The sequence below is a fragment of the Columba livia genome, chromosome 8, assembly GCF_036013475.1.
Source record: "Columba livia isolate bColLiv1 breed racing homer chromosome 8, bColLiv1.pat.W.v2, whole genome shotgun sequence".
NCBI classification, from domain to species: domain Eukaryota; kingdom Metazoa; phylum Chordata; class Aves; order Columbiformes; family Columbidae; genus Columba; species Columba livia.
The window spans coordinates 8,610,200-8,632,525 of record NC_088609.1 but is presented as its reverse complement, the minus strand read 5'-3'; the positions used below and the strand labels follow the sequence as shown (position 1 = coordinate 8,632,525).

Below are 22,326 nucleotides of genomic sequence, written 5' to 3'. Positions count from 1 at the left end.
GTCCCCAAAGCAGGACATTTCTCTGCTTGCCGAATGTTTGTTATGTTTGTTCCTTTTTCTTTTTCTATTTCTTTTTCTTTTGGTAACACTCCTTTTGAAATTCTGAATGGAAAATAGGAAGGTTTTAATTTTTATTTTGTTTCTGTATTCACTTTCCGTCACAGGAGTGTTAAAAAATTCAGAAGCAAATATAACGCCTTGCAAGAAGGGGTGCCTTAAACTGGAAGAGAATGAATATATCTCCTTGTCCCACAGTGGTACAACATGTAGAAAAACCAGTGAGTGTGTGAAATCCCCAAGGGGGCTGGAAACCCAACCCGCAGGATTTTTTTAGCCAGGATTTATCTTTCTTGGAAAGAAAAAAAAAAAAAGAGTTTCAAGATCATTGCGTTTTAGCCACAAAATGAATGACATGAACAGTATTTCCTTCTCTCCTTGTTATTCCCATCTCCTGTTTAAAAAGCCGACTAAATCGGGGTGGTGGCTGCGGTGGCACATCCTCTCACTCCTGGTGACTTTGCTTTTCCTTCATTTGCCTCCCCATTAATCTCAGTACAAACAAAGGCTCTGAAGAGACAAGCTGAAAAGCTCCTGGGGGTACGTTTAGATCAGTCCTTTCTAATAATGTCTGTCGACCTCTCTGTGGAAGCGCTGCTCCCCAAGGAAAGGACACGGAGCCGCGGCAGCGTGCTGAAATATGGTGGGGTGTAATTAATTTTGACCTCTGGCTCCCGCTCACTCACTCTCAATATTAAATTTGACTAGTGATATTGTGGTTTTTCAATTATCCTTGTTTTCTTGAGGGCACTGGGGGGGGAAGGAGGTCGCTGCTTGAAATTTGGCTTGGTGGGAGATGCATCAGCTGGGATGCAGAACTAATGTTCTGTGGCTGGATGGGATCGATCCTTGGGTCGCATCCATTGGGATGGCTTTTGGACTTGGACACTGTGATGTTTACACCTCTCCCCCTCCTACCTGTGTCCCTTCCACCTCCAAAACCAGGTTCTTGATGGGTGCTGTATGAGTGCTCTGATGGGGCCAGGTCTCTGCTGGATGCTGCATGCTCTTATGGAGTGGAGGCAAGGTGTGCAAAAAGAAGCAGTGTTTAGGGAAACTGGGATAAAAATCAGCATTTTGGTCTTCTCACCTTGCCCAGGAAGTTGCTTTTGGGCTGTTCTTGAAGTTAGTTGAGGGTTTTTATCAGACTCTCCAAGTGCCTGGAGGGGACTCAGAGCCATCAGCTCGTACAGCGCCTTGTTGGTGAAAGTCTTATTAGTATGTCCTTGGTCAGAAATGGAGCAACTTAAAGCAGCCTCAGAAACTGTGCACTTGCTTGACCTTTGATTTTGGCATAGAGACGGCTTGTGGGTTGCTGGTGTGTTTTGGCAGCGACTGTTTGCTGGAAAGGCTTTGTTTCTCTGTTTGTTTAACCCTTTTATTCTAGCAGTGCCCCTGCATGTCCCGGCTGGTCTCCAGAGGGTCTGGGGGTGTGTTAAGTGACTGCTTTGGGACCTCATCCAGGAGGCAGGGACCAAGGTGCCCTTTCCCGGGAAGGCTCGGGTGGTTCACATGTAGCAGAAGGAAGTTGAATAGCTCAGTGCCAACCCCCTCCTCCTCCGCTGCCCCCCTTACCTCTTTGCCACCACGTCCCCAGCTTGTCCCTTGTCACTGGTGTCCTCTGTCACGGCACCAGATGCCGGGAGGGGACATGGGACCTGCTTAGGTGCCAGGGAGGATCAGGGCAGGAGCTCATTTAGGGGTGTTCCTGCAGGATGCCTATGCATGGACTCCCCATTTTAATTCCCTGAAAGCCTCTGGGGTCCCTGGATGGAGCTGTCCCCCTCCTCCATGCCCTGGCCATACCCACTGGTGGCTCTGCCTGTGAAAGCAAGCTGTGCTTGTTGGCCTCCACCACTGTGATGGGATCTCTGAGGCGGGGAGCTGTGCAGGGCTGGGGTGCACAGCAGATTGGGATGCTGGGTGGGGTGGGACCACTGGGTTCAGACTCTGAAAGAGCCAGGTTGGGTGAAGAAAGGTGAAAAGCAGGAGTCTCAGGCTTCACCTCCCTTCCTCACCTTCCCTGGCCTGTTGGAGAACACAGCCAGGGGTGGATTTTCAGAAGTCTGTGGGTCTGCTTTTCAGATTTCGCATCCCCGGCTGCCAGCAGTGGCTTGGCTGAACCCCGAGGAGAGCTCGCACCCTGAGGCCATGGAGGCGAGCTCGCATCAGCCCCCCAGGATGAAATAAGCCCATTTCAGCCTGGTTGCCATGTCCCCTCGAAGCGTCAGAAGATGCATTCAGGCAACAGGAATGAGAAGGGCTTGAGCTGGGGGGGAGGGAGGAGAAGGGAAATTAAAAAAAAAAAAAAGGAAAACACCACTTGCTGCAAAGTGAGTGAATTCTCCAATAAACCTGAATCTGCTGAGAATACATTTTACAAACATGCAGCGAAGTTGGCTGCTTTTGTTTGGGCGTTTGTTAAGCATTAACTAAAGAATGCCATGGTCCAGCCTGCTCGGTGTGAAACCTAATTCTCCCCCTTTCTGGAGCCATGGCATGGAGTGCTCAATTTTTTTCTCTCTGTAGGACTGCAGCCTTCTGGTACTCCAGCCAAAAAACACTCATATTTTAGCAAGCTTAGCCCCGGCCCCGTTGCCAGGCAGTAAAGCGAACACTTGTCCGCCTAGGGGGGGAGGGAGCCAGGAGCCGGGGAAGGGTCAGGAGAGCAGCCCCAGGGAAAACATCACTCCTCTGTCCCACCGAGGGCTTGGGGTGTGCAGGGAGGGATGACGAGGGTGGCAGTGGGTGCTTTCCTCCATCAGCTTGGGAGCCTGGAGACCCGGGGTGGCTCGGAGGTCTCTGGGACTGCTCGTATTGGCTTGTGCTCTGAATTGCTCTCCCCATCCCCAGTACAGCCGTAGGGGGCTGGAGGGGGGACAGGGTGAGATGAGCCCAGCAGCAGCAGGACAGCAGCTTGTTCCCAAGCCCTGGGTGCAGGGTTGACAGCACCGGGCATGTTTCCATGGCCAGCCCATGGAGGAGCCGGTGCTGCCATCCCCCCTTCTGACGGGTGAGTGAGAAGATGACCCAGTGCCAAGACAACTCAATCCGACGTCCTTGATCCCCGCAGAGCGCTGCAGCTCACTGCTGGCACCAGCCTCCTCCCGTGCCCCTCACACCGTGCGTGGCCATCGGTTTGTCCCCATGCCAAGGTCACAGCGCTGGGGGGGCCACAGCTTTGCTCTCTGGAAGGCTGTTGGTTGGGCATGGCTGTGAGCAGGGCTGGGCTGGAGCTCCCTGCACCTCTGGCGGATTGATTTGGGGCTCCTCAGGCTCCTTCTGGGCCATGGTGAGAGTAGGAGATGAATTGGTCAGGTCTCTGCACCGAGGCGTTAGGAACATGGTTTACAGGTGGACTTGACAGCTTTAGGCTAACAGTTGGACTTGATGATCTTAAAGGTCTTTTGCAGCCACAATGATTCTATGATCCCTGTGGATGCGTCTGCTGTGGGCAGCCCTGGCAGGGAACACAGGGCAGCTGCCTGCAATGCTTTGTAGCGACCAGTGCCACCAGTGCCCACCCTTGGCCAGGAGCCTGTGAGGTTTTTCGGATGCTGCCCCTGTCTCTCTCATCACTCCCTGGGCCAGGCTGGCACGGGCAGAGAGGAAAGCATCCCACCACCCGAACCGAGCCGCCGTGCAGCGTTTGAGATTTGTCCATCAGTATTTAATATCAGCATCCCTGACCCTCCCCGGGGAGGCTGCGAAGGGCCGCGTTTGTATGCGGCACACGCAGACAGACAGCAGCCGGGAAGCGCCTGTCAATCACGGCTCCTTTCAGCCTGTCACCTCAAAATGAAGGGAGAAAGAGGGGGTGGCAGCTCCGATGGGAAACGGGGCTGCCCGCGCTGCCCCCATCTCTGTCGGTGCCCCAGAGATGGGATGTGCCAACCCAGAGGTGGTTGCAGCCACGTGTCAAAATTTCGAGGTTTTGGTGTTGCTGCTTGGATGGGAAACCCCAAAGCAGAGGTCTGGGATGGTTTTCTCAAGGAAGAGGAATTGTACAGCAAAGTCAGACTGTGACCCAGGGGAAGGGTGGATGTCTGTAATGTCGGCTAGCGCGCTTGAGGGTCTTCCAGCAGAAATGTTATACTTTTGGAAATGGCAAAATATTTTGTTGCAAGATTTTCTTGAATCCCATCACCACCACCTTTCTGTTTCCAAACTACAGATTGACATTTCAAAAAGAACCTAAATCTAAAAAACATATTTTAATTCAGATTAATCAATATAGGAACAGGAACATTTTTAAGATGAGAGACAAAAGGTTGTGTGCTGTGATAAAAATTGTTTGCATTACTGTATTTTTGTTCCAGTTATTCCTAAATTGAGTGGGTTTGTTTTTATTTGCAAATATTCACTGTCACTGCTTTGTTGAGGCTTTTACTGAGCTCCCTGTGACAGGCAAACAAACACAAAGACTACCAGCCAGGCATCGTTTAGCTTTTGAACCTCAAGCTATGGAGGGGAAAAAAAATCTACTAAGAGCCAAAGCCTACAGCGTCCCTAGGATGGCAGAAATGAAGGCGCTCTTGTTGCTATTTAGGGGTTGGTGATTTGTTTGTGTTTTAAAACCTGTTGAAACCATCCTCCTCCTCTTCTGTGCAGCCTCCTGTAGAGAAATGAGGTCTCGAAGCCCCTGTTGTAGCTGCACGGAGGCACAAAGAGAGAGATAGGGGTGAAAAGATGGTATTTGCTCTGCAGCCTGCTGCTTGCAGCAAGAGGGAGCTGAACACAGAACTGAAGATCCCAGAGGTGGATAAAAACATCTCTGGATCCAGGCTGGTGTGTCTCGCTCAGGCCAAAAATGTTAAATTAATTGCTAGATGGGGTGCTGGAAGATTTTCCTTCAGCCCCATCTCGGGCTGACCAGAGGTATTTCTGGTGAGTTATCCATGCAGGGGTTGTCCATGTGGGAGTTATCGTATGTGGGGGTTTATCCATGTGTGCTCTTCCTCCCCAGTCCCTGTAGAGGAGTCAGTAGTGTCCAGGGCTGTAGGGATCTGGGTTAACAGTGACGCCCTTTTCTCTCCACTCATTGCTACCTGCGGTAGGCTGCAGTTTTTATGCCTGAGACCTTCTCATGCCTAAGATCTCGATTTATCATGGGTTTAGAAGGAGCTCTTTATGGTTTCACACTGTGGAAGAGGTTTTATGGGGATTTCTCTGCATCTCACGTTGCCCAGGGATTGGAGAGTCCTGCACTGGGCATTGAAAGATGCCTGGTCTGTCTGGCACCCTTCAGCAGGAGCTGTTGGGGACTCAGTTGGAAATAAGGCCTCTTGTTCAGCAACCTGAGTTCAGCTTTAAGTATCTGATATTAGACAGCCATTTACCTAAATGTCTCACCTTCCTGTTTAGCAACACGCTTTGTGCTTAGGAACATCTATTGCTTGGTCAATGTGGCTGTGCCTAACTGGCAAAGGTTTATGGGTCTCTAACCAGTGCCCTGGAAATAGAGATTTTGGGCACTTTCTGTGAAGATTAGATAGCAGTAATGTAAAAGCTTATCAATATTTTATTACTGAGAGCGGTTAGTAGTCCCAACAGGTAAGGCTTAAACTTCATTTAAACGGGATGAAAATGTGTTACCAGATGAATACAAATCACCTCCACTTTGACATAAAAGAGACATAATTAAAGATGAGATGACTACAGAAATATTAACACAAGCCTGCATTTCTCAGAGCTGGAACAAGAAAAAAATGAGCCTTCAACAGGGATCCTTTCAAGGGAATATACATCCCCTCCTCCCAGGGCAGTCACAGTGATGCTGGAAATACAAACATCTTAGAGACAGTTTTATGTAAACCTGGGAAATTAAAGTTGAATGTACAAAAGTAAAAGCTGCTAACAGCATTATCTGGAATTATGAACTCCCTAACTTCTAGCTTTTATTTGCTGGTTTTCCACTTTCTGTAGCGATGATAGTTTTATAAAAGCTTTGTAACACCCCTTTCCCCTTTCCTACATCTTGGTGGGATGCTACAATTTGCTGGGTGTACTCAGGATTTGGCTGGCATGGTAAGAGCAATGCACCCCATCCCTATGCTCGCCATTGCCGTTTTGGGAAAGCCTGGCAGGCATAGCCCAGAAACCAGTGTGAAGTGTCCATGAGAGGACCCCAAGGTGGAAGGGAGCTGATACTAATGAAGGGGTACCCTTGGACGCCCCTTTTCCAACCTCTTGAGCCCCTGACACCCAGCCACAAAGGCCATTGGGCACTGCTGGTGGGTGGCAGTATGCCCTGGCACTCCACCAGCTGCGTGCACATCTGGCAGGCAGCTGTCTGCTTCTGGAACTGGGTGCTCACCAACCCCAGCATGAGGCACCAGGAGGTGATTCTGTGTTCCTCTGCTGCTGCATGTATCTGCCCTCCTGGCACTGGTGGGACATGCTGCCTTGCCCAGGTGTGCTGGCCTCTGATGAGACAGGCAGAGATGCCAGCAGCTGCTGCCGATGCTGCCTGTGCGGCAGAGCCTGCCTGTCCCCCACCAGCGGTTTGCACAGCTGACCATCTTGTTTATCAGCTATCAGGCGACTAAAGCAGTGAAATGCAGAGGTGAAATGAAGCCTGACTGGGATTTCATGGGAGCAGAGGCTGCATGTTGGCTGCAGAAAGACACACATCCCTTTGCTGCTGGGGCTTTTGTTCAGCAGCATCTCTGGTGTTATGGGTGCCTTGGGAGCTCCCTTTGGGGCACAAAGACACAAGCATGCCTTGCTCTGCCCCCTGTCTCCTTGTTTTACAGACTATCAAGCTCATCACAGAAACTTTTAAAGCTTTTTTCCTATTTTTCTGATGGCTTTGCCGCCAGGTTTTTGCATACATCTGTTCCTCTCCTTGTTGGAATGGAGCTGACTCAGCACTTTTCATTTCCTATGTGGTAGCCAAAAAAAAAAAACAGAAAAGAAGGATTGAAAGCTGGCTGGTGGCTGCAGGGTTTCTGTTCCCCTCTCCAGCCCTGCAGCGCGCAACCCCACAGGTCCCCCTCCAGGGATGGAGGTCCCATGGGACAGGGACCATGGAGGTGGGAGCCATCCGAGGCAGGGGGAGGGATAGATTTAGTGCTCCCCATGCAGTTCCCTCTGGCATCCCCAGGCTGGGACACGGGCAATGCTCGGAGATAACCTCTACAGGATGCACGCTGACTTCTGACTTCTCTTCCTGGGACAAAGTAACTGAGACAGGGGAATAATAATGTCCAGTTCCCACAGATATTTAGGATGAGGCTGGGTAAAGAGTGATTTTCTCTTTATGGGGCCCAAGCCAAACCCACCAATATCTGGGGGTGGTGAGGACGTTCTGGTTTGGTACCTTTAAACATCTGTATTGGGGAAAACATCCCATTCATGTAAAACATCCAGCCCAGGGTTTAACTCCAGGTGCTTCCAAGTCCTTTCAAGCCAACAGTGATGCTGCCACCTTCGGCCTGCTCACCTCAGTTTCCCCAATCGGAAATCATCGATTATGCTACTGAGCTTCTCAGTAAGGACACTTAGAGTCAGAGAAGAAAAAGCTCTGTTTCAACCTAAGTGTTATTGCTGTCATTATTATAATTATTGGCTTTTAAGTATAAAGCTAGTCTGTTGAAACCTGGGAACTGTACAATTAGGGCTGCCTCAAACACTGTCACATCACTGTCAAGGAACAAGCTGAGCTTTTCTTTTCCTTTTGACACATCAGGTCTTCTGTTTGTCACTGGGCTTAACCCAAATCTTGCTTCCATGGACATTTTTATGACATATTAGGCATTTCTGGTGTGTTTGGCAATGAGGAATGTAGCTGTTGCAGTGCCCTGCTGACCCAGGCCAGAGGGATAGGGTGGTTTGTGGATGACCGACACCACGGGTCCTTTCTGCAGGTGCTTGTCAAAGGCATGGGTGAGCTTACAGGCCCTGCTGTCATCTCCAGCATCTCCTGACCTCTCAGTGCAAGCTGGAGGCAGGTGCAAAAATTTCTTCAGGGAAAAGGTTGTCAGGCATTGGAACAGGCTGCCCAGGGCAGTGATAGAGTCACCATCCCTGGAGGGGTTGAACAGACACATAGATGAGGTTCTTAGGGACATAGTTTAGTGCCAGTGTTGGATTAACAGTTGGACTCGATGATCTTGAGGGTCTCTTCCAACCCAAATGATTCTATGATCTCCTCTTTCTCCCCCAGGCTCTTTGCAGTGAAGTGTGCCGGGTGCCTGGAGGCCATCGCGCCCAGCGAGCTGGTGATGCGCGCCCAGAAGAGCGTCTACCACCTGCACTGCTTCTGCTGCTGCGTCTGCGAGCGGCGCCTGCAGAAGGGCGACGAGTTTGTGCTGAAGGAAGGGCAGCTCCTCTGTAAGGGCGACTACGAGAAGGAGCGGGAGCTGCTGAGCTTGGTGAGCCCGGCTCTGTCGGATTCTGGTAAGGGGCCGCCTGCGCCCGGCGTCTCCCTGGCTGGTCCCACTCCGAGGCCCCTGCAAGCGCAGTGGGATCTAGAGGCAAAGTTTGGGTTTGCTGCCTTAAAACCTCTGCCCCATGGTCCGAAGGGAAAAGCTCTATGAACACTGTTGCATGCTCCAGCCAGAATCTCTCCCACCTTAGTGGGGACCTTGGCAGTAGAGGGGCTACAGGGCTGGAGAATGCTCTGGGGACCATCCCATCTCATTAGGCTTGTTTCTATAAGGGTTTGTGCTCCTGGCTGGTGCAGGGCACCAGGACCCCATCCCAAGGGGTGTGCAGCCTCCCTGGGTGCAGGGGCAGAGCTGTGCTGGCCAAATGTGACATCTCCCACCTCTTTGCCCTGGGGAATGGAGGAATCATAGAATAGTTTGGGTTGAAAGAGACTTTCAAAGCTCAGCATTAACATATGTATCTACAGTCGATACAAATCAAACCTGAATGTTTCCCAGGAAGAGAAGTTTAGTAAGAAAACCCAGGAGCAGGGCTCAGAGGGGTGGAAATGATCTGCTAGTAGAAATCCTTGTGTTATCGCCGTCCCTGCAGAGCCCCACTCCTTGCAAGGCTGCGTGGCCCCCCACTATGCACCTGCTTTGCATAGGGAAGGATTTAAAATGCCATGCTCTGGAAAGGGCTGCCGGCAAGCTGGGGCGAGCCTATCTTTTCCCTGCTAGAACAAAGCTCTGAATTAAAAAAAGAGCATTATGAGCATGTTTAAGAGGGGGCTGTTAAGATGTGTGAAATGGGGCAGGTCACAAATTTGACAAACCCATGCAGCATCAGGGAATGCTGCAGAGAGAGGAAGATGTATAGGGGACCAGGGATAATTTTGGTGGGGATGGAGCAAAAATTGCCCAAAATCCATGTTTCTCTTCAATATTGTGCTGCTCTGCAGCAAGAGCCTGGCTGCTTTGCAGCACTGCCTGCAGCTGGCTCTGTCTGAGCTCTGTCTTCTGCAGCCCTGCTCACTCGAAAGAACAGATCCTCCCCCCAAAAAATGGTGATGATATTTTAAAAAGAGTGAGGCCATGGGAGGAGGTGGCTGAAGTGAGCCAGCAAGTGATGGTCTAGTGCTGGAGGAGCAGGAGAGGAAGAAAGCAGTGGGATCTGGCATTGCTGGCTCTTGCCTTAGCCCTGGGAAAGTCCTTAATTGATTTAAGAATTATTATTTCTTTTTCCTTATGGGATGTGCAAACTCTTTCAGTTAAAATAGGAACCAATGAGAAGATGTCATGCAGGAAAATAAGTGCATCGGCCACGTTTTGGGTTTATTCCTAGTGGGGGAAAAGGGCAGTTTGGGAAAGGTTGAGGAGCTTTTCCTCCCTAGTGACTCATTGGCCCGTGGTCCAGCCCCGCTGTCATGGGCTCTGGCCAAAGCAAGAGCTTCAACGAGCAAAAACCTCCAGGGGAAAGATTTATTTCGGTGGAAACTCCAGCTGAGACTCAAGGGATGCAAAGGGCCAGTGTAGGAGTCAGAAGACCATGACAGCCGCTTGGCTGGTTGGCAACCTAGCTCAAAGCCCCCAACACACCCTGGCTGGAGGGTCCCAGTCCTTCCCATCCCCCTGTAGACCCCATAGCTTAATCCCAGTGCTGTTCCTGCCTGGTTTCAATGGCCAGCAACAGTTTATCTCAGGATGGCATGTGGCTCCGGGGATGGTGGCACAGCAGGGACATGCTCAGGTGCACATCCCATCATCCCATGCAGATGCTCAGTGTGGTGCAGCTTTGCCCCCTCCTGCCACAGCCCCCCCTGGGGAACTCCCGCCACACCAGGGAATGCAGAAGGATGTCCCCGTTCCAGCACTGGTCCCAGATGCCCTTGACCAGCAATGTGTGATGTGCATGTCCAGCCTCTCCCCTGTCCCCCCACTCGCTGCTTTGAAGCCCCCTGCCCGCCCTTCCCCCCGACCGCCGTGCACCAAAGGCCACTTTATGAGAAAGCGCAGATAAAAAGCCAGCCATATGTTGTCTGTAATCTCCCAAACCCTCGCTTCAATTACTGCCTCCCCTGAGCCTCCCCTACCCAGCCTAAGTAAACAAGCCCCTCTGAAAGAGGACCCCACTTTCCAATTAAAAGCGTCCTAACGTTTCTCCTCTCCCTAAATCCTCCTGGAGTGAGGAATGTCCTGGCCCCGGCGGCGGGATGCAGGCTTGGCGGGTCGGACCGAGGGCACGCTGCACAATATCCATCGTCCCGGCCCCTTCCCAGGTGACGTCAGGGGCAGCCCCAGACACTCATTAATTTCTTTCCTCCCCCCTCTTCCTTGGTGGGAAAAGGCTTGAAAGGGAGAGTTAATTAAAAGTAATACCCCGCCAAATCCAGCTTCACTTTTCCTTCTTTCCCTTTGACACTGGGAGGGATTTGGGGAGCAGGTGTTGTGGGGGAGGGTTCGGGGGGTGCTGCTGGGAATGGGTTTTCCTCCTTGGTGTGGGTTTTGAGTATCACTTGATAGAGTCCTTGAGCCTGTGGCTCCCTTCTGCCAGGCTCTGCCCCTCTTGGACTTGGGGGGAATTTGGGTGTTCACTTCTTTTTAAGGTGCGTTGGGATTCAGGCACCAAAATGTCTCCATCGATTGACATTCCTCCCCCCAGTATTTGTAAAAAACCTCTACCCTTCCATCAGAATTAAACTCCATGAGATTTCAGGAAAGCCGGCAGCTCAGCGCTGAGAAGGATGTAGCGGCAGCCACTACTCAAGCCCCATCAGCCATCAGAAAACCCACACTTGGGGGGTCCCCAGCACTGGAGCTCTCTGACATGCTGCATTACTACTTCTCTCATTGGGACATGCAAGAAAACAGCAGTTTGTCTGTCCTCTTGTCATTGCTGCCATTGGCATGCCATGGATGTGCTGCAGGTGAGCAGCAGCAGCAAGGCACTGGCTCCTGGGCACCAGCACCCAGCTCCGGGCAGTTTTGGGGACCACTAGTGGGGACATCTCTCCATGTCCCAGCCGTCACCACAGGGAAGGTCTTTATATCAGCTGCTGAGTCCAGGAGAGAGCCCAGCAGCGTGGAGGGAAGAGATAACTGGTACCCAAGAGCATATTTGCTCCTCCGCAGGAAACATTGCCTCCCCTCGCCCCAGAGATCTGCTTCTGTCTTTCTCCTTCTTTTAACTGGGATGCTGTGGGTTTTGTACTTTTCTGCTTTGTGTGGTCCATGATTAGCTCTTGCCATGGAGTAGACCTGAACTGCTTTAGCCATGAATTACTCTGGACCAAGTTCACAACCTCCCGGTGCATTCCCATCTCCAAGAGAGCCTGCAGCCCCAGGGTGGGACTTGAGCCAAGGACGCCCTTGCAACCTGCATCTGCATCAAACCAGCACCTCAGCTCCATTATCAATTCCCAAATGGGTGGTGGAGGAGCTTTCTGGAAAAAAGGCTGTAAGTGATTTACGGCTCGTGAGAGGGAAGGACCCGTGCTGTCAAACCTGCATTACAGCCCTCCCACACAAGCGAGGTCATCGACAGGGTGGTGATGCGGTAAATGGGGAGGACTGGTAAGAGGCAGGGCGGTGCCACTGGCTTTCCCAGAGTAGCTCCTGCCTGAAGGCCCCACAGCCCCAGGTTGGGGAGAGCAGCTTGTTTTAAGTCCTCCGTATTATTTTGGACATGCTGGAACATGATGCACATGGCCCGTTGTCTGTAAAAGACCTGCTTTCTTTTTTCCCCCCATTAGGAAAAAGTGATGATGAGGACAGCATCTGCAAACTGGGCCAAGCCTCGGGGAAGGTCACAGAGGATGGGAAGGATCACAAGCGGCCCAAGAGACCCCGAACCATCCTGACCACGCAGCAGCGGAGGGCATTCAAGGCATCGTTTGAGGTCTCCTCCAAGCCTTGCAGGAAGGTATGCAGAGAAGGGCCCATGCCCAGCCACCTCCAGCCCCCAGGGGTGTACTAGATGCTGGGCAAGGACTTGCCATGGCTGCTCTGTCCCTTCCTAAAGTTCCCCCAAAGAGTCAAGGGTGCTGAGACACCGCTGTCATTCCTCTCTCCAAGGTGCGAGAGACTCTGGCAGCTGAGACGGGGCTGAGTGTCCGCGTGGTACAGGTCTGGTTCCAGAACCAACGAGCGAAGGTGGGTACGAGGGGTGGCCCCCCATCAGCAGCCAGTGCTCTCCCTCCCTCTCCCTCCAGCCAGGGGATGATTTCACCCCATTTTACTCCTCTTCTCGGCCAGATGAAGAAGCTTGCCAGGAGGCAGCAGCAGCAGCAACAGGATCAGCAAAACACACAGCGCCTGAGCTCAGGTACCCCCCTCGCACCCAGCCCTCCACATCCTCAGGGTCTCCCCCTTTCCTAGGTTTACCAAGGAAGCTGGGCAACCCAAAAAGCAGCAGTCTGATGGCTTGCTCTTGTCTTCCAGGCCAGACGAATGGTAGTGGCAGCGCCGGGCTGGAGGGGATGCTGAACCCCTACACCCCTCTGCCCCCGCCCCAGCAGCTGTTGGGCATGGAGCAAAGTGTCTATGGTTCCGACCCCTTCCGACAAGGGCTCACCCCCCCGCAGATGCCCGGAGACCACATGCACCCCTACGGTAAGGCTGTGGGGTTTGCCTCTTACCTTCCCTCCTTCAGAGATGCTGGGCTGGGGTGGGGGGGACTGTGTGGCAAGGGTGTAGAATCATAGAATCACTTTGTTTGGAAGAGATCCTCGGCATCATTGAGTCCAACCATAACTTAACCCTAGCACTAAGCCATGTTCCTAAGAACCTCCTTTCCATGTTTGTTCAACCCCTCCAGGGATGGTGACTCCACCACTGCCCTAGGCAGCCTGTTCCAATGCCTGACAGCCCTTTCCAGGAAGAAATTGTTCCTAATATCCAATCTAAATCTCCCCTGGTGCAATTTGAGGCCATTTCTTGTTGTTCTATCACTTGGTACTTGGGAGATGCATGCATGGGTGATGCAGCGATTTCTGGGAAGCTAGCAGTCCCCACCCCCCAAAATCCTTACTTTGCAAAAGCTGGGCGTACTGGGCACTGTCAAGGTGCTGGAAAAGAAAGCAGGCTCTGAAGCCCTTCTACTCCTTCCTTGCTTCCCAAGGTGCTGAGCCTCTCTTCCACGACCTGGATAGCGATGATACCTCACTGAGCAACCTTGGTGACTGCTTCCTGGCCACGGCGGACGCGGGGCCGCTCCAGGCGCGAGTGGGGAACCCCATTGACCACCTCTACTCCATGCAGAACTCCTACTTCACCTCCTGAGCACCACGTTGTCCCCGGCACGGGGCAGCCGATGCCACTGCGCTGCCTCGGGAGGGGCTGCAGAGCCCCCGGGGGTGGGAGGGAGGGGGAGGCGACACTGCTGGGATGCTGTCAAACAAGATGTTGTAGCTTGGTATTCCCAAGGAGCGAGTTAAGTTATGGGTTGCATAGTTTCATGTTTCTCTTAGGATCCTAGGATTAGGAACAGGAGTGTTTTTTGCAGCTGGCTGATGGGTTTTCAAATTTCAAATGGGAAACTGAACCCAATTGCTCATTTCAGTGGGGGGAAAGGCAGCTGGATGGGGGAAACCCATCCTAAGGGAGCATCCCAGTGCCATATCTCCTCCTTTGGTCTAAGCAGTGGAAAGAACAAACTGCTGATCCTCATGGCGAGATCCTGGAGCATCAGCCGGGCTTTGAAATTTGAAAAACTGGCAATGCTTTGGGGAAACATAGGAAAAATTTTGCTGCGGGGTGTCCCCTCTGTTCCCTCGACCAGCTTGAGTGCTCGCTGTTTAAACACAGGGACTTTTGAGATAGTTGTTCCCATACGAATATAGAAAGCTAGAAACCCCTAACATTGTCCCTGAAGACACGTGTGTGTATGTGAGTGTGTGTGTGGGCAGACACGTGTGTGTGTGCAGAGCCGGGTGGCTGCGGGTGACGTCCTGCTCAGCCACACCTGCCAGATTGTATCGACAAAGTTTATTTCTAAGTCTATCAGAAATTTACTGTACAGCGAAAGTAACTTTATTTTCAGCGTGAACCATATTTAAGGAAATACTCAATGCACTTAAGTTATAAGATGAAATAATTTACTTTTTATAAATGTTATGTTTAGGTTGCAAAAGCCCAGTGGCAGGGAAGGAACATCAGTTCATTTCAGGTGACAGGTTTGGGGTTTGGGGTTGGCTATTTTTGGTGCTCTCAGGTTGCCCCGCTAATTTTGAGATGCAGTTGAAACCCAAAGCAGGGCTGGCTCCAGGGACCTGCTCCTCTGCCAGCAGATCGATGGGGACAGCACAGTGTCCAGGTCCTGTCCCCACTGCTGAATGTGTCCAGGGGGTCAGTGTGGGGTGGACAACACTGCTGAAGCTGTCGATATCTTTGCTCGTTGGGGCTCAGCCATGCTTCCCTACATCATCTCTCTCCTTCCCTTGGCAGGACCCAGCCGGTCCTGCCACCGCCAGCAACCCCATCCTGTACACTCAAACATGGGTGCTAGACTAGTGTGAGCTGCTGTCCTGGCTCTGGAAAAGACCACAGCCCATATTGCCATCCCTCAGGCAAAGGAGAAAGGAGGGAGCACCCTGCATTTCCCACCCAGTGCTCAGGTTCATCCCTGCAGGACCTGTGGGAACCTGGGGAAAGTTCTCCTTAGGGTCCAGCCTTCAGCGGACCCTCACCTCATCCCCACTCTTGTTTTTCATACATTGTGTCCTTTTGTGTTGCTGTTCACAAAAGATGTTAAGCGACAACCCATAAAGACATGCAAGTGACTGTGAGGTTCAAAAACACTGGCTCGTTGCCACCATATGATCTGACACTGAATGTAACGGGGTCTGGAGATGGCTGACCCAGCGGGAGATGCTGACGCACTGTCAGAAATCACGTACCGAGATGAAATTAAAAAGACAAAAAAAATCTCTGGAAAAAAAAAAAAAAAAGCCTGGTCTTTTTTTTGTGGAGTGTCCCATTGACTTGGAAAGGAAAGAGTTTGTATAATCTCCAAAGTCAGCAAGGTGTGGTATGCTGGCTGGTGCTGTTGGAGCAGGGGTCTGATGGTCATTGTGGGCTGGAGTTGGAGATGTGCGTTGCTTGTGGAAAGGGGGCAGATCTGGGGGAGGTGGAGTATACGTGGTGTGGAGGAGCTGCTGTGACCCGTGGAACCAGCAAGTGTCTGATTTGTAGGATACAGCTGTAGGCAATGTCTGGGTTAACACCACTTGGGCTTGCAATAGAAAAACTGATGTTTTCATGAATGGTTGTTAAAATTGCCTTAAAAATTCCCCTCACTTGAATACTTCTTAAAACATCATGCTTAAAGGTATTTTTTTAATCTTTTATCTTTAAAAGGTTTGTCTTCCCCACCTACAGCTATCTCCTATTTGAAAAATGCTCACCTACATCAGTCTGGCTTTCCATCAGACTATCAATTTACACTTACCAAATTACTTCACTCAAAATAAAACCCCCATAAAATCAGTCATACAGGCTGGTTGCCTGCTTTTAAAATATTGCAAAAATGTAATTGCATACTATAATAACAGTATCTCAAGGTGTGTGTGTATATATATATAATTCTTTTACAAAGTATATAATTTTGGGGAAGGACCAGTATTGTGGAATGGGGCAGATATTTGCCTAGCAAAATGAATAGAATTCATGGACTTAAACCTGTCCTCCTTTAAGTTGGCCTGTCTGCTTGACACAACCTGAACACTAGTCCAGCTTGCAATTGTGCAATGGAGTAGCAGATGTGGATCCTCCTGTCATCTGGATTTCATATTCTGTTGTGCCTAATTTTGGAGTGTGGATGGATCCTGCCAAAGCAAAGCTGGCTGGGCCTTATCTTCTGCAAGTGATGGAGTCGCTGCATGGCAGATGGCTTCTTGTCAGGCCAGGGGGGTTGCTAGGTGTCCCTGGGTGGGTGGTGGGTTTGCTATGTCCAGGACTGGTCCCCCCTGGGAAGTGCTTTCATGGTGCTGCTTTGCCATATTGTGCTCCATGTCTGGGGAGCGACACCCTAAGACAAATGATATCTTCTTGTCAAAGCCAGGAAGAAAAGAACAAGGTCTGACAGGAAAACAGGCTCTACCTTGCTCTCCAAGGCAAGGGCAATGCCAGGAAAAGGTTGGGAGCTGACCTTCGTGTCTCTAGTGACTCAAAACAAAGCCCCCTCTGTTCAGGCACTGCTCAGTGGCCAAGGAAAGATCAAGTCAGAGATTACTTTTCAGTTGAGGACACTGATTAGATGATACTGATAGGAAGGAACGAGCTAGCTCTGAGTGATTTAATGTTAATTAACTTGCTCTTTGTGAATGTATTGTACAGGGGCTTGTGGCAGATGCAGGTTGGAGTGAAACTCAAAATGGTATTGGCCAATACTGGCTGGGTTTGCATCTGGAGATTTAAATTTTGATGGTATTTGTGGGAGAATTGTAGTGCACAGACATAGGAGTTGGAGCAAGCAACCTTCCTGTGAGCATGTCACCTTGGTAGCAGATGCTGTCTAGGCAAACCACCTCCAGATGAAGGGTTGGATCCTTGCCTTGTTCAAAATACCCTGGCTCAGCATGTAACTGAAGCTGGAGGAGCTGTGCTGGCTCCTGCCAGATGAAATGTGGGCAGTAGGAGACCCCAAAGCAGACAGCTTCCTAGCAAAGAAGACCTCGATGCAGTGAGGAAGTCCATTTGTGAAGCCACCTCCCCAGCCCTTTGCTGCACAGGGTGTTTGAAGGGTGGGGGCTGCTATTTTATGTGATATGGGCATGCACTCGTATACAAAAAATAGCCCACAGGAGAGTTTCTTATGTACCCACACCAGTGGGTTGTCTTTCTGTATATCTGAGGCGGAGAGGGCATGAATCCCAGGCAAAGTCTTTCCCTGGAACTGGACATGGGAGGTAGCAAATGTTGTTTTTCTGGTCGGAAATGACCAAAGAGCTTTGGTTGCTTCTGTCACTTTTCCAGAATGAAATAATTTGCCAGATGTCTGATACCTACACCGACACTGTTCTGGGCACAAAATGTCACCCATCATTAGAAAACGCTTGTTTTGTGACACATGATAGGGCTCAAACCACTGAGGATGCATGCCTTGGCCTTATGGTAAGTCTCTGAGCAAGATCCCAGGTAACATCAGCTGTCCAAATTTGTCACTTTTATTTGCTAAGTCTTCTTCCACCGCTCATCATCTGCATGGAATGCTCATTTTTTTAAAAAAGCTCTATCAAATGGTAAAGACTTGCAATGGAAAGGCAGGTAAAGGGTTAGAAGCTCTTCAAGCATAAGAAGGTGAATAATATCTTATCTTGGAGATCACACCAGATTCTTGTCTCCATTCCTCCAAATAGCCATGTGTTGGTCATGAAAAGGTTTTATCTTGTCAGCTGTAGACCTCCTAGACACTAATGTGGAGGCTGATGTGCTTGCCTGGTTGACATGTATAAGTTCACAGACTGAAGATGAGTGTATCCAACTGCAAACCATGTCAAAACACTCCAAGTGATCAAACACCGACAGCACTTTCAGTGAAGACCAGATTCCCACCGCCTCAGGCCCTCTGAGCTGCTGTTTCAGAGAGGAGATCAGATTTCTTCTCTGACCCTGAGAACAGGGGGCTCATTCAGAGGGATGCTTGGTGGGTTGAATCATGGTCTCAGGGCAGAGTAAATCTGTAGCAGGAGGCAGGCAGAGCCTGTGGCACAGGGATGGGGAGCTGGTGGTGAGAACCCCAGCAGGCAGTGCTCTAGGGTCCTTATCAATGTGGCTTCAAGTGGGGTGAAGAGTCAATGACCCTTTCCTGACCAATCTCATTTACAACTTTTGAAGAGCCCAGACAGGGTTTGTGCTCCAGAGAACTGAGCTCGGGCATCTCACATCAGTGCTCTGAAACTGCCTGGAGCCCAACAGCTCTGGCTCTCCTCTTTCCTCTGTTCCTTTTGGCTCAGATGCAATATTTGCCTTGGGGAGAAGGGGCTGTGAAGGGAGGTATCCGCAGAACCTCAGGCTTCTCTGTGCTTTCCTGAGAGCATCTGCGAGGAAACAAGTTGGTGCTTAATACAAGCTCAAAATAATATGTGAGCATGAAGAGCCCCGAGGCTGCGCAGAAAGTGAGGAGGAGATAGGAAACATGGAACAACCACCCATTTGCTGGATGAGGCAGGGACTGTATGGAAAATATAGCATGAGATCATGGAACTAGAGATGTAGTGTAATGCCTGTGCCTTGGGTGGCTGATTATGTTGCCCTGACAACCTTGTACTGGTGTCCCAGAGTTGGAAGATTTGGCTCTGCAGCTGAGCGCATGTAGGTATTTGGGAAGTAACTAGAGAGCCCCTGAGGAGTTTGGGGAGAGGAGACTGGTGAAACTCTTCCAAAAGGATTAGCTGCAGCCTGCCAGAAGTTATAACCGAATGCTGGCTGCTTTTTTTCCTCCTGGAGTAGGCGGAGGGGTGAGGAAGGAGCGGTGACATCCCACCAGAAGACCTGGGGGCTGAGGCATGCGAAGCCTCGTCCCATGGGGCAAAGACTGCCAGGAGCTCTTCAACAAAGGCTGGGGTGGTAGAGCTGGAGATGGGGTGAGAACCTCAGGCAGGACACAGTGCTTCAAGGACAGTAGCAAATGTGTCAGAGCAGCTCATCTAAAAGAGGGGATGTTAGCTGCAGGTGGGACCAGGATGGTTGGGGAGGATGGAGCTGTCACTTCCCTGTTAGGACAAAAGGAGCAGCCCTGCCATGGGTGACCAGGAGGCATAAAGAGACACCGTGAATTGTCTGAAAGCCTGTCTTGATCCTCAAAGTTAAGGTATGAGAAATGGGGCCAATTTTCAGCACCAGCTGGCTGCTGAAGCCTATGGCAGGGAAGGGGAACAGCATGGCTGGTGTTTGACTGGTGGCTTTCCTATGTCACGCTGTGTTACCTGGGAATGTGAGATGGGGAGAGGATGCTGAATTCAGGGAAAAGAATCAATGAGTCTTTGACAAGGGGGTAGACCCATGAAGAAACCCAAAGGTAGATGCTACCCTCGAAGGCATTGAGATGTGTTGGGCAGCAGTGGACCCATAGCCCATGCTGTGCCTCAGAAATGGTTGTAAAAACTGAGCTGCTTTGCCTCTTTCCTGGGCTTTACAGTTCCAATCAATTATAGGCTAATCACTTGTGTCAGAAAGCTTTTTAAGTGCAAGCAAGCTTATACAAGATGATGAAATTGCCTCCTAATTGATTATTCCTGCAGTTTAACAGCTGTTTCCCTGACTTGCTTATTTTATTTCCTTTCCTCGGACTAAAAATCTGCTGTTGATATGACCAGCTCACCTCCAGCCAGGAGCTCACAAATGTTTGTGGCAGTGCAGGCTTCTGCAAAATGCCTGGTGCAGCATGTATTAACCAGGGCTGGGCTGGTGGGGAAGAGCTTTCCTGTGAAATACGAATAAGCAGAGAAGATGCTACATTTTCAGTCCTCCCCATGATGGCCTCAAAGCTTGTGGTGTGCTAGGGGAGGAGGAAGAGTCTTGTTTCACCCCACAGCCCTGGGCCACCCGAGCTAAGGTGCTGCCTGACCGCGTGCACCCAGCCGATAGCATCGGAGTGAATACAGTAGGTGCTTTGTGGCTGGGGGGGATCTGGTTACCTGGGAGCAACTCTGCTCCTGGGGAAGATGATGACAACGTGCTGGGGGAAAGCGGAGCCTGGAAAAAAGAATAAAAATGACAATGCCAGTTTTTTAATTCCTCTGGGATTGTTTAAAGGTGCTTCCTAAGGAAGAAGTCTGTGTGCTCCCTACATGCAAGGGCTTTATAGTGGTTTACCTGGTCTGCCTCTACACACTTTCACTGACATCATTAATGCTGTGTTGAGTTTGCTGTGCTATATGACAGCCCCTTCCCCTCTAGGACATGTACTCTCTTTTTAGCTGCTATTACAGGTCCCACTCTCGATTCCAAGCAAGGCTGGTGCTGGGTCTTCTTTCTTTCTTTCTTTGCAAATGTTTCTACCTTGCTTTTCTGCTCAGACATGGCTTATGAAATTGCCTGGCCAGTCACCTCCTTGCCCAAATAATTTTGTGGGCTGTTGTCTAATTTCTGACATTTTTTATGAATTAAATAATAGGTTTCTGTCGGTCTTGCATAAAAGGATGCTGAAGAGATCTATAAATCTGTCCACTACTTCTCTTCCCCTCCACGGAGAGATTTCAGTGTGAATACGGCCTTGCTGGAGTTCAGGAATTGCACTGGTGAGCACTGCTAGCCCTGACACCCGCAGCTGAGGTGTGAGGCAGGGGTCATGGCTGCCCACCAAAGGGGTGCACAAAGCCATGGGAGAACAGGCTTCCAAATGGCTGGGCTGCTACTGAATTCTTCTAGCCAACAGGTTTCTCTGCCTAGGAAGCCCCATGCCTTTTGCTCGGCTGCAATGAGACCCATGAGTACACTTGATGTACTGGAGTGTTGGAGGAGATGTGTTACTGCTACTGGTTCATTCTTTCCCTCTGTTGGGAGACCTGGCCAAAGTGGGTTGGGGATAAGTTATTTATGGGCCTCTGATCCAGGTGGCTGGTGGCTTGGCAAGGTCATAAGAGAAAATGCTTTACTCTTTCTTTCTAGCTGAAGGTCTTGCTCTCCACCCCTCTTTTGGCAGCAAGCTCTAGTGAATGTGAGGCTGAAAGTATTCTGGAGTCTCTCACTGAAAGTTTAATGGTGTGTGAGCTTCTTTCTGTGTAGATGTCTTGAGCCTCCCTAATGATTCCTGTGCTCCTGGTGGGGCTTTCTGCTGTGTGGGATGCTTCAGTGAAGGAGCAGGATCCTGAGCTAAAAGGCAAAAACCTTGGGAAGCCTGTGGGAAACAGAGCAGTGAAATACAGAGATGGTGATGAAACTTTGCCATCTGCTCCAGAGCAAACTGACTGTGGGGAATATTCAGAGCAGTGCCAATGCACACAAATTTGTTCCTGCAATGTGTTTGCAGTCCTGCTGGTGTGGGAACCCCCTGGAAGTGACATCTCAGCTGCTGGTCCCTAATGAAACCTACAGTGCACCTGGAAGCCTCACCTTTATGTTGGAGAGGGATGGGAAGCTGTTCTTCTGTGCTGGGCAGGTTGCAGTCCTCTTAGTCTGAGCTGTGCTTTTGGTGTAACTGGTGGGTAACTGGTGTGCCACGCTTGTGCTGCTGGCTGTCCCAAGAGAGAACCTCTGAGCTGCTTTTCCCAGGAGGGTGCACCTGGTTGTCCTGTCTGTTAACATCCATGGGCTGGAGGACACAAAATGCCGTTCTCGACACACCACCTGCATGACGCAGCCCCGACTGAGGGCTCTGTGATAACCAGCTGATAAAACCCTCCTCGAAACTGCAGCGATGCACAAACTTGGGCAAACTTCCCTCACGGGGTGAAGGGGATCCAGTTTCAGTGCTAATGGGTTTCCCAGGATTTGCAGATGTGAATTATTAGCATTCCTGACTCCAAGGTGAGTGCAGGTGCATCAGATGGTCCCCACGAGCACCCCTGGGCAAGCACACAGAGCTGCTATTGTGCATCGCTGCCTGCGCACCAGCTGCCTGCGGGACAGCCCATTGGGTGCTTGGGGTGTTGCTCAGTGCTGTCAGGGTGATGGTGCTTTCTAAAGATGTCTCTCCTTTTTCTCCTCCCAGAGAGAAGCCGTTTGCAGAATCAAACCCTGAGATGGCCCTTGGGCTCTTTGGTCAGAGGTCCAAGGCAAAAACAGCCTTTGCTTTAAACCACCCTCCTTCCATTTTCTCTGCTTAAACTCCGGGACTATTTAACACGCTTCAGCTTCTTATGAAGTTTCTGTCAAGACGGATTAGCAGCAGGCTGACAGATTGCTATTACAGCCTCAGTGAACTTTTAATACCTGCCAGTAAGTTCTGCAGGTCCCCTAA

General features: G+C 50.6%; 1 protein-coding gene across 2 annotated transcripts in view; it reads left to right on the top strand.

Moving 5' to 3' along the window:
• LMX1A (LIM homeobox transcription factor 1 alpha) overlaps positions 1-16,006 on the top strand; it is a 45,021-nt gene extending 29,015 nt beyond the window's left edge. For both annotated transcript variants that reach the window (XM_065071873.1, XM_065071872.1), the window contains exons 5-10: positions 8,225-8,457; positions 12,179-12,348; positions 12,501-12,578; positions 12,681-12,750; positions 12,867-13,037; positions 13,546-16,006. In XM_065071873.1, coding sequence (XP_064927945.1) covers positions 8,225-8,457; positions 12,179-12,348; positions 12,501-12,578; positions 12,681-12,750; positions 12,867-13,037; positions 13,546-13,706 — 883 coding nt within the window. In that variant the 3' untranslated portion in view covers positions 13,707-16,006. The remainder of the gene's footprint in view (positions 1-8,224; positions 8,458-12,178; positions 12,349-12,500; positions 12,579-12,680; positions 12,751-12,866; positions 13,038-13,545) is intronic.
• The last annotated feature ends 6,320 nt before the right edge of the window (positions 16,007-22,326 follow it).